This window comes from Marmota flaviventris, chromosome 2 (genome assembly GCF_047511675.1).
Source record: "Marmota flaviventris isolate mMarFla1 chromosome 2, mMarFla1.hap1, whole genome shotgun sequence".
NCBI lineage: Eukaryota > Metazoa > Chordata > Mammalia > Rodentia > Sciuridae > Marmota > Marmota flaviventris.
In genome coordinates, this window is record NC_092499.1 from 179,143,935 (window position 1) to 179,154,651 (window position 10,717).

General features: G+C 53.8%; 1 protein-coding gene across 1 annotated transcript; it reads left to right on the top strand.

Annotated features, from left to right (window-relative positions):
- Positions 1–5,139: 5,139 nt before the first annotated feature.
- On the top strand, positions 5,140–9,401 carry LOC114084066 (BPI fold-containing family A member 1-like). Its single transcript, XM_071607377.1, has 7 exons — positions 5,140–5,299; positions 5,484–5,643; positions 6,763–6,870; positions 7,184–7,333; positions 8,239–8,323; positions 8,914–8,977; positions 9,361–9,401. The coding sequence occupies exons 1-7, from the start codon at positions 5,140–5,142 to the stop codon at positions 9,399–9,401; spliced, it is 768 nt and encodes a 255-aa protein (XP_071463478.1).
- Positions 9,402–10,717: the final 1,316 nt, after the last annotated feature.

Below are 10,717 nucleotides of genomic sequence, written 5' to 3' on the forward strand. Positions count from 1 at the left end.
AAACACTCTGGCCCTGTCTTTTGCGGTCATCTGTGACTTTGCTCCTCACTGTCAGGAGGGTCTGAGATCCCCCACCTCATTCTCCCACCCCATATTTATTGAGCACCTACTGTGTGGTGGTCACTGGGATCCAAAGAGTTGATTATGGAGAAAGGGTGACAGAGTGGAAATGTAGACACACTGGTGCCAAAGACACCTGACTTCAGATTTGATTCAGCTCCCAAGGAGTTCCTTGAGGTATAGACCCCTCAGGACACGGTGACCAGTGAGTTCCCAGCACCCCAACCTGTGAGCTCAGTACAGGTTCAGGGTTAAATGAGTGGAAGATCCTGGTCTCAGGACTCACCAGCTCTGTTTGGGAAACTGCATTCTGCCTTTTTACTCATCATCTCCAAAATGGTAATTAACATCTTGCAGGAGGAGGAGCCAGGGAGCCCTGGCACTGCTGGTGGGAGGGAAAGCAGACCACCTCCCCAGGACACTGAGACCAGCTACAGCCAGACACACCCCCCACACACCCGCCCTGGGAGGAATGAATGCGCATGCGCACAGAAGGAAAGGAGGCACCTGGCCCTGAGCTCCCAGCAGCCCCCAATTAACAACTCCCCAAATGTCCACAAAAGAACCAACAAAACGTGTAATGACCTGGTGGGACAGCGACTCCGATACCCTCAGTAGCAACGAAGCCACCTCCAGCTTCCCACAGCCACAAGGATGAGCCTCATAAACGTAAAATCACGTGAACGTCGCCAGGCACGGAGATGAGAGGGGACATCTCCCAGGGACACGAAGCTGCAAAACTGCAAAACTGACCCAGGACACTCCCGGCCAAGACAGTGGTCACCTGAGGGTGAGGGTCAGCCACCAGGATTGCTTCGGAGCGCTGTCACAGTCTGACTCTAGACCTGGGTCCTGGTTATGGGAGGGGCCTTCAGAACTCCTTGAACTCCTCCTGTGTGCTGCGAGTTTTTCTTGGGTATAATGGATTTTTAGGATGAACATTTAGCATCAGTTTCCCCTGGAAAGAGTACATGAAAACTCATTTATAATAGGCTCAGCGGGGGTGGGGGGGTAGGGGGATGGGAAGTTTTTATCCAATGTCATTTATTCATTGCTAATTACTTGGCTACCGTCTATTCAATTATTAAATATTGATTCCCACAGGGTCCATGGTACAGGCCTCTAATCCCAGCAGCTGGAGGCTGAGGCAAGAGGATTGCAAATTCAAAGCCAGCCTGGGCAACTTAGCCAGGCCCTAAGAACTCAGTGAGACCCTGTCTCTAAATAAGATATAAAAAAGGGCTGGGGATGTGTCTCAGTGTTTAAGTGCCCCTGGGTTCAATCCCCGGTACCAAAACAAAACAAAAAATTCCCACCTTCCTTCATCCAGGGTGAAAACAGAGGAAAATAGCCCCCACCCAAAATAATAGTAACGTCCATATTAAGCACTTGGTGTGTGGCTGGAGCTCACCTTGAGCATCTCATTACGCCCTCACAGCAACCCATGGAATACAATGCTGCTGTTCCATTGACGCCTGAGAATGCCAAGGCTCCGAGAATGTCACTTGGCCAAGGTCACACAGAAAATGGCCAGGTGGACAGCCAGATGCTAGAGCTCTCTGGGGATGTGTCTCAGTAGTTAAGTGCCCCTGGGTTCTTAGCCACTGTGAATTCCCCTCCGGCTCCCTTTCCTCCCAACACCCCTTGGTCCCTCCCACCCCCATCCCCCCACATACACACACACCAAGGGGAAAATGATGAAATACGTGCTCAGCTGAATGGAAAGTTCAAACCAGGAAGTATCAACAGCTTAGAGATGAGAATAGGGCCAGAGAACTTCTTGTCTCCATCTTTCAATTCAACCTCCCTAATCTGAAACGGTTGGCCTGCGATTTGCAACCTAAACACCATGATTCCCCTGGACAGCTCCAGGGTTCTTCCTGCTCCTGAGTCAAAGAACAAACACGGGAGGGCAGGGCCAGTGAGGGAGGCTGGTCCCTGGCAAAGGAGGCTTTTGTGTGTTCCTCCTGACCCCTCCTGGGCTGGCTCAGGGCCTTCCTCACGTCGCCTCTTGGGGGTTCTCGAATTTTCTTCTCATTTTAAGGTTCACGCGGAGCTGTAAGCTCATCACACTTTCTCCTGGATGCGCTTGTTGAACACGCACCTTGTGATGATGCTGAGGTCCGCAGAAATTCAGCCCCAAATGTTTAGAAGGTTGGTCCAGGCCCCGCCCATCAGTGCCTTGAAACTTCCATGCCCTTACGCTACCCTACACTGGCTCTGTCGGGGCACGAAGTGGGGACAACATTTGTTCCATCAAATTATAACCTCCCATAACCCAGATGGGCATTGTTAGCTCTGGGTCATGGGCGAGGGAGAGGGGAACTGTGAACAAGTCCTGGAGACCCGGTAACAATGTCCTCTGCACTTTTGTCTGCTAAGAGGACAGAGCCCATGGTAACCACTACAATTTTCAAACAAAAAGTAGGAAGAAAAGGAAGAGAGGGGAAGTATCTTGCCCAGACCCACAAGCTGGTCCTGGGCTGAGCCGGGTCTGGAACTCAGAGCTGCCTGATGTCCCAGCCCAGGGGAGGGCTCCAGATCAGGGGCAGGAGCTTTCTGAACCAGAGACTGACATGCAAACTTGCCCTGAGGAGCACAGAGGCTGGACAGCCCCGAATGACAGTCGGACTTCACCTCTGCCCAGCTGGGCAGGCCAGTGCCCTCCCTGAGCCTCGGTTTCCCCCCAGGATCATCACAGATGCTCCAAAGCTTCAGCACCGCTCTCCGCGTCTGCTCCTATGGTGGCAGGTTTTGCAGGTCAAGAGCTGCTTTCCTAGTTCAAGACTTGAGCCTCTCCTCCCCCCTCTTTCTCCATCTGCAAAGTCTCCAAAGGCCCAGGTGGAGGAGACAAGTACCCGAGGCTTCTTTGGGGGAAGAGCAGCAGGAAGAGGCAGGGGAGAGACCAGGATGCAGCAGGATTCCTCAGGCCTGGGAACCTGGAGAGAATTTTCCAGAACATAAAAATGGGAAGCATGAGAGAATGGACTTCACCACTGTGGGCAGCCACAATGGTCAGCAGTGTGGGGATAGGACATTCATCACTCAGCCCAGTTAGAAGGAAAAGGACCAACTGTGAACACCGTGCCCCATGTCAACTGGGCGACTCTGGACACATCAGTCTCGCACTCTGAGACCCATTTCCCCCACGTAAAAGCTCACTTCCCACTTCAACCAGGGCTGTGTGTCCCTGGCATGTGGCAAAAACTCACAAGTGTTAGCCATTGGCATTATTCTTTTTTCGAACATTCACTCTTTTTATTTACTTTTTATTTTTTTAGTTGCAGACAGACACAATACCTTTATTTTATTTATTTGTGTTTATGTGGTGCTAAGGATCAAACCCAGGACCTCACACATGCAAGGCAAATGCTCTACCACTGAGCTACAACCCCAGCCCCCTGTTGGCATTTTTAATTGCTGTTATTTTCTAGTGAGTTGAGGTCTAACTGTGCCATGTGCTCTCTGGGTCACGTGTCCCCACGGGGTCTCAGTTTCTCCCTCCCAAAAGGAGGAACAGTCACCTCCCCCTCCCAGGTTCTGATGAGGATGTGCAATTACATGACCATCAGGCACCAGGGGCTCAGAAAATGGAAGAACCCCAGGCAGGAACGGAGAGACCCCCAGAGATGGAGAAGTCTGATGCAGTTTGACACTTGACATTGCAGGAGTAGAAAGAGCTCTCCAATTAGAGAAAAAGAGTCAGACTAGTGAAGGAGAGGGGACAAGAGATGACACGGATGTCCCTTCCTGGGCTCTAACTGGCTGCCCTGTCTGGAGCTCCAAACATGATCTTCCAGGTCACCTGGGAGCATGGGTTCCCAACCTCTGCTGCGTGAATGAAACCACGAAGTCTTGAGTAACAGCCCATCTCAAGTTTTTCTGTTTAACTTGTGAACCAAATTGCTTAACTGACCCACCTGCTAATGTGATTGGCAATTATTTGTTTTGGAGAGCCCTGAAAGACACAACCACACTGAAGAATTCTAAACTATCTTGAAACCCATCATCCAATCTCCCATTTCCTGATCCCCAAGCTATAAAAGAGGCTGCTCCCCTGGCAGAAGCACCCAGGAGAGGAAGAGGAGACCAAGACACTGCTGAGACTTTGAGAAACCCAGGTGAGACGTGTCCCTTCACTGTCCCCCACTGCTCTGGGTGACAAGGATGCCAGCTTCCTCACTGTGGGACAGAAACTGGCAGACTGCACTTAGCATCATTTTGAGGGGATCTTAGAAACAGAACTGGCCAAGTTCATGGGCTGGGAATGGCTACTTGCTCTGCTTCCCTAGGAGACCAGCAATGCTGACGTGGAAATCAGGCTCCAACACCCTCAGTCAGGAGCTCCAGGGCAGGAATTTGACTTGGGGTTGTCAGTGTGGTCTGAGATGCTCACTGTGGCTGGGTGACTTCCGATATTAGGTGACTTGCAAGGGTATCCACAAATCAGACCAAAGAGCCATCCGCTTAGCAGGGAGGTGACAAAGTAGTTCGGTGCTCCAGTCACTGGCAAATTGAAGTCTTCATTTGCTTGGTCTGAAGAGCAGGAACTGGGCTGGGGAGGCTCCGAGGCAGAGCGCTCTCCTAACGAGGATGAGGCCCTGGGTTCCATCCCCAGCCCTGCAGAAAGGGACGGTGGAATTCCTCAGAGGAGGTGGAACTAGGGACTCCTTAAGTGAGCCCAGCTGCTGAGAAATCTGATGGTCACTTAAATAGAGGCTTCGAGGTCAGGCAGAGCTGCTTCAAACCCACTCTCTATTGTAAACCTGTAACCTTGGGGTCCTTGGAGGAAGTTACCTGTGGTCACTAGGTCTGTGTTTCTTCACCTATGCAGGTGATAGGGACCCATGTCTCAGGAGATGCTGAAGATGAAATCAGTCACCCAGGGTACAGTCATCCACCTGTCGCCTGGCACAGAGAAAACGCCCAGCAGTCTAGCCATTAGTGCTGATCACCTCCGGGTGCTCTAGGGAGGAGATGAATGAGAACACCACCCACTAGGGGAATAGGGCAGGCCGTGGACAGATTCTCCTCATATTTGTGCCACGTTGAACTCATTCTGTCCACAGATACCTAGAGATGTTTCCCACTGGGGCCCTCGTTGTCTTCTGTGGGCTGCTGGCCCACGCCACAGCCCAGCTCGCAGGCCTGCCCGTGCCCCTGGACCCGATTCTGCCTTTGGATCAGTCTCCAGCCCTGCCTTCAAATCCCCAGGATCTTGCTGGCGGCTTGACAGGGGGTAAGTCTGTGACAGCTTCTGTCGGATGTGTGTACGTACATGTGTGTGCGTGTGTGCACAGGTGTGCATAAACAACCCCCCATCTGTTAGGAGAAGGTGCACAGATGAACAGGGGAGAGGGACTGAGGGCCTGGAGATGACAGATGACAGAGGTGCCCTCAGAGGCCCTTCTACTCATTTCCAGCTCTCAGCAAAGGCCTGCTCTCCGGGGGTCTGCTGGGCATTCTGGAAAACCTCCCGCTTCTGGACATCCTGAAGACTGGAGGGGGCACTTCCGGTGGCCTGGTTGGAGGCTTACTTGGGAAACTGACTTCCTCTCTCCCCATCCTGAACAACATCCTCTCGTGAGTTGACCTACAATACTGCCCTGGTCCCCAGAAGCAGCTGAGATCTGCCAGCCCCAGGTGGCAGCCCTGAGGGAGGGGGCGGTGGCCTGAGCCTGGAGCCAGGACTCAGTCTGGCAGGGACACTGGCCCTCTTCTCCCAGTCCCTGAAGCACATCCTGGGGCTCCAGAACCATCTACAGTCCTCAGGACAACCCTTCAAGGTCAGCTTAATGATGCCCAGTTCTCAGATGGGGACATGAGCACAGGGACAGGCCTGTACTCACTCAATGAGATGCAGAGCAAGGAATGTCACTCTAACCTCCTGAGTCCAGGGCCCAGCCCTTTTCCTCTGCACCACTGCCATCTCCTCCCTGCCCCCCGCCCCTGAGAACACAGCGGCCTTTGATGGAGGTAGGAGAACATCAGCTCCCGCCTCCAAGGTGTCATCAGTGACCTATCAGAGCCAGGCGGTGTCTGTGGAAAGTTCTGAAGTGGTGCTTCCCATGGGACGCCCCAGAGCTCACTGAGCCAGAAGCACTAGGGTGTCTGTGAGCGGCCACAGCCTGGGCCTGGATGGGACTGGGTCAAAGCCATTCCCGAGCATCTGGCTCTGGCTCCCTGACTGGCAGAGAGACAGACTTACGTTTGAGTGATTCAGGCCCTTAGACGTTGGTGCAGACTTACCACTATTCCCACCATCCAACCATCCATCCGTCCGTCCATCCATCTGTCCAGACAAGCTTTCCTTCATTTGACCCCTTCCTCTGCCATCCACCCACCTGCATATCCATCCACCCACCTTCCCATCCACCCACAAGGGCAGCCCCTTCCTTGGTAAGTCCCTGTGCTGGCACAGAGCAGGCCACCAACCCAGACACAGTCCCCTCCTGGACAACCTCATAGACCTGAGACGAAGAGGGCATCATACATGTCAGGATCCAATCTTGGCAGAGGCTGGGAGAAGTGCTGTGAGGCTGAGCACCCGTGTGGCTCTGGCTGCAAGACACCCACATTGTCTTCCGTGGTCCTGGTGGGCAGCTCCTCCTCCCCTTGGATGGTCTCTGGGGTTGAAGGTGGTGTCCAGGTTTGAGGCTTGAGGAGCTGATGTTTCTCCCTCCGATGTTGCACCCTGGACAGCATCAAGGTCACCAATCCCCAGCTGTTGGAACTCGGTCTTGTCCAGACCCCTGATGGCCATCGCCTCTACGTCACCATCCCGCTGGGATTGATACTTAAAGTGAATACGTGAGTAGGTCCCCAGGGTGGAAGGAATGGTGGCTCAGCAAGGGAGACCTGAGGTCTCTGGGGAGGCACCAGGGGGTGGGAGTGCAATGACCTGAGCCTCCGTCTGCAACTCATTTGCCACTCTGCCGAGCAACCTTGGGTGCCGAGGGAACTCACTTGACCTCTGTGAGCCTTGGGTCTCCTGGGGGAAGTGAGCTGCGTGCACCTGTGGGCAAGGTGGGGTCAGGTGAGGCTCACGTGCCTGAAAAGGGGAAAAACCACCTGCACCGTGGAATGTGGAGGCCAGATGCCATCAGCGTTCCCTCCTCTCCAGGGGCCTGGTGGGAAGTCTGCTGGAGCTGGACGTGAAGCTCAACATCACTGCGGAACTCTTGGTTGAGAGTGACAGTGAGGGAAAGAGCCACCTGGTGCTTGGTGACTGCACCCATTCCCCTGGCAGCCTGCGGATCTCCCTGCTTAACGGGTAAGGCTGAGGACTGACTCTCTGCCCCTGAGGAACAGAGCAGAATGGTGGGTGGATGGATGGAAAGATGGAATGTTGGGAAAATGGAAGAGGAAGAGGATGGAAGGGACGATGCATAACCAGATTGTGGGGATATGGTGGGTGGGTGGAGGAGAGGGTGGGTGGGTGGTTGGGTGATGAATGGATGACTAACAGAGGGATGGATGTTTAGATGGTTAAACGTGTGGAGAGAAGGATGGATGGATGGATATATGTGGACAGATGTATGGACAGATTAATTAGTAAATGGAAGGGTAAAGTTTTCACTTATCCTTGTTAGGCCACCATGACTAATTTGACGTTGGATTTGGCAACAATATATCTGAGTTTAAGCCCCAGCTATGACAGGGCTGAGGGGAGGTGAAGGGCCTCTGAACTTGAATGGTCTTCTCCTGCGTGGCTGTGACTTGCTTATCTGTAACGTAGAACTACACGGTCACTGATCAAGCCCCCAAGACATCAGGAGTGAAGTGTTGGGTCCCTTAAGGGGGAAACAGACATGAAGCCTCACTAGGTTGCTGGTTTCAGTCCCCTGTCACCTGGGAAGGCTGAGATCATACCCAACAGGCAGGAGTCATGGCCCCATGGCCAAGGTCTTCACGTGCCATCTCAGGAGTCCTCCTAGCTCCTCACAGAGCATGGGTCATATTTTGATGTCCTGTGGAACACCTGCCCTGTCCTGGGGCTGTAGGCTCCTCCTCCCCCTGGTGCCTGTGTGTGCAGGGCGTGGCTCCCTCTGGGTAGGACCCTGGCTGCACATGGGGTGAGGGGACAGGCCTGGTCTGATGCTGACACTGTGTCCCTCTCAAGAGTTTTCCAGGTCCACCCTGGGCTCCTGAGTCACACCCACAGCTTTTCTCTTCCAGAATCGCTTCCCTCCCCATTCAAGACCTCGTGGACAACCTCACGGGCATCTTGAATAAAGTCCTTCCTGAGCTGGTGCAGGGCAAGGTAGGTGGGCTGGGCTGGGGGCTCCCCTGATCCGTGCGCCTCAGAGATTCTCAGGCTGAGAGAGTCCTGGGGTGAGCTACCTGAGTCCCACGGTTTAAGAAGTAAATCCACCCGTCCATCAGTCTGTCGGTTGCTACATCTGTCCATGGTTCTTTCCGTCCCTCCAAATGCCTCGGTGGGCTACAGTCTGGTCCAGGCCCCGTGCCTGTCCACACCGCAGCTGAACTGGGTCGGCCCTGCCTGAGAAGCCCCACCAGCCCTCCATGGCTGCAGACCAGAGGTCTTCCAGGCTAGGCTCGGGTGTCTCCTAGGGCCAGAAACCACCTTCCAGAACCTTCCACAAAGGCAAAGTCACAGAGTGAACGCACCTCAGCATGACATTCAGGCCCCTTCCCAACGTCCCTCATGCCTTTAGTTTCTCCTTCTGCCTAAAGTGCCTGAGACATTCGTCCCCAAACCTGCTCAGAATCAAACGCTTAGACACAGAGAAGTGACGGAAACCTTCCCCAGAGAACCCCCAATAGAGACGATGCTGCTCCCGGGTGTCCCACTGCTGCCCCTTTGCTAACTCCCCTCTCTGCCTGGCTCAGGTGTGCCCTCTGGTCAACGACGTTCTCAAACTCTTGGATGTCACCCTGGTGCATGATATTCTTAGTAAGTGGTGCTTCCAAGCTCTCTCCCCCTCTGCAAGAGCAGCCATGTCCCCAGGGGTTTTGTCCCTGCACACCACAGGGCAGGCAGCTCGGACCTCTGCTTTCACCTTACCTTGGTTTTGTTTTCTTTGTTTCCCTGAAGTATCCGGAAAGTTTTGAGGTAGAAAGCCTATCCTCCTTGGCCCTGACACTGAGACTAGCTGGACTGTCCAGTAGATGGGGGCCTGTCCCTCTTCTTGCTGGCCCAAGCATGGCCTAGAGTCCAGAACTCCCACTTGCTGGCCCTGCAGCTCAAGAGGAATATGGCTCTTCCGGGACTCCTGCACCTCTAGACCATGGCTGTAGACTGTTCTTTTGATGGGTTGTTTGTTTTTCATTATCTAGACAAGCTGATCAATGGACTGGAATTTGTCGTCAAGGTCTAAGCCTTGCAGGACGGACCCTGGTCTCTGCTCTGCTGGTTAGTGTGGCTCCCTGCTCCACAGGATCTGGGACAGTCTGTTACTCTGCTGGTAGAAGGCAACATGACATCTACATTAGTTAGCTGTCAATCACTGTCATGAGATGTCTGAATTAATTAACTTATAGAGACAAAAGGTTTGTTTGGGCCCACAGTTTGTTTCCAGTCCATGATTGATGGGCGACCCTTGTCACGGTGAGGCAGTGCCTCATGGTGGGAGCATGTGATGGAGCAGATGCTCACCTCATCAGGCACAAAGCACAAAAGAAAGAGCAAGAACTGAGCACACACATCCAGAATCACCACACGCAAGTCCACTTGAGCTCATGGACACACACTCTCAAATGCATGATCCAGCCTGGGCTACCCTTGTGACTGAGGCCAAGCCTCTAGCTCCAGGGTCTCGGCCTCCGCCTATCCCCCTGGAGGGCCATTTGATGTTGGATCAATACCAATAAGACCTTGTTGGGCGAGTGGCACAAGCCTGTAATCCAGCAGCTTGAGAGGCCGAGGCAGGAGGATTGCAAGTTCAAAGCCAGTCTCAGCAAAAGCAAGGCACTCAACAACTCAATGAGGCCCTATCTCTAAAGAAAATACAAAATAGCATTGGGGACGTTGCTCAGTGGTCGAGCGCCCCTGAGTTCAATCCCCCGCACCAACCCCCCCAAAAAGAGTCCATGACCTTGAGTCTACCTGCTGACTGGGCTCTTCTCCCCACAGACCCACTTCTTGCTGCAGTCTACCAGCTCCTGCCCAGGACAGGGAAGGCTGGCCCCACGTCCTACAAAATGACAAGGCTGCCTCGTCCCTGGGAGCCTGCGCCCCCTCCTCCCCCCAGGTGTGCGGAACCTCCCCTGCTCCCCACCAAATAAAACCGCTCCTCTTCTGCACCAGGGCGTCTTGTGCTGCTTCAGCATCGGTTGGGACGGGCCCTGACCTGGGTGGCTGGGGACAGTAAGGTATGGGCCCTGAGGGGTCAACAGGCCAGACCCAGGCAGTGTCTAGTTCTCGGTAATGTCTCTGGTTTTCTTTGGGAACAATTTCTTTTCTTTGAACCATCTGGACCCACTGTCCCGAATCTCCAGATGGAGGCTCATCCTTGACCTCAACAGCTTCGGGGTCCCTGGGCCAGCCCACTCCTGCAGCTGAAGTGGACTTTCATGTCTCCCATCCATGTATCCAGCAGGTGATTGCTGCTGCCTGTTGGTGCAGCTGGCGTGATCACAGGAGTTCCACGCTGTTCCACGTTCAAAGACCCTTTGCTCTGAGCATCCACGAGGG

Coding starts and splice junctions, on each gene's coding strand:
- LOC114084066 (XM_071607377.1), top strand. CDS start 5,140: ATGTTTCCCACTGGGGCCCTCGTTGTCTTCTGTGGGCTGCTGGCCCAC. Junction 5,300..5,483: donor TGCTGGCGGCTTGACAGGGG/GTAAGTCTGTGA, acceptor ACTCATTTCCAG/CTCTCAGCAAAGGCCTGCTC. Junction 6,871..7,183: donor TTGATACTTAAAGTGAATAC/GTGAGTAGGTCC, acceptor CCTCCTCTCCAG/GGGCCTGGTGGGAAGTCTGC.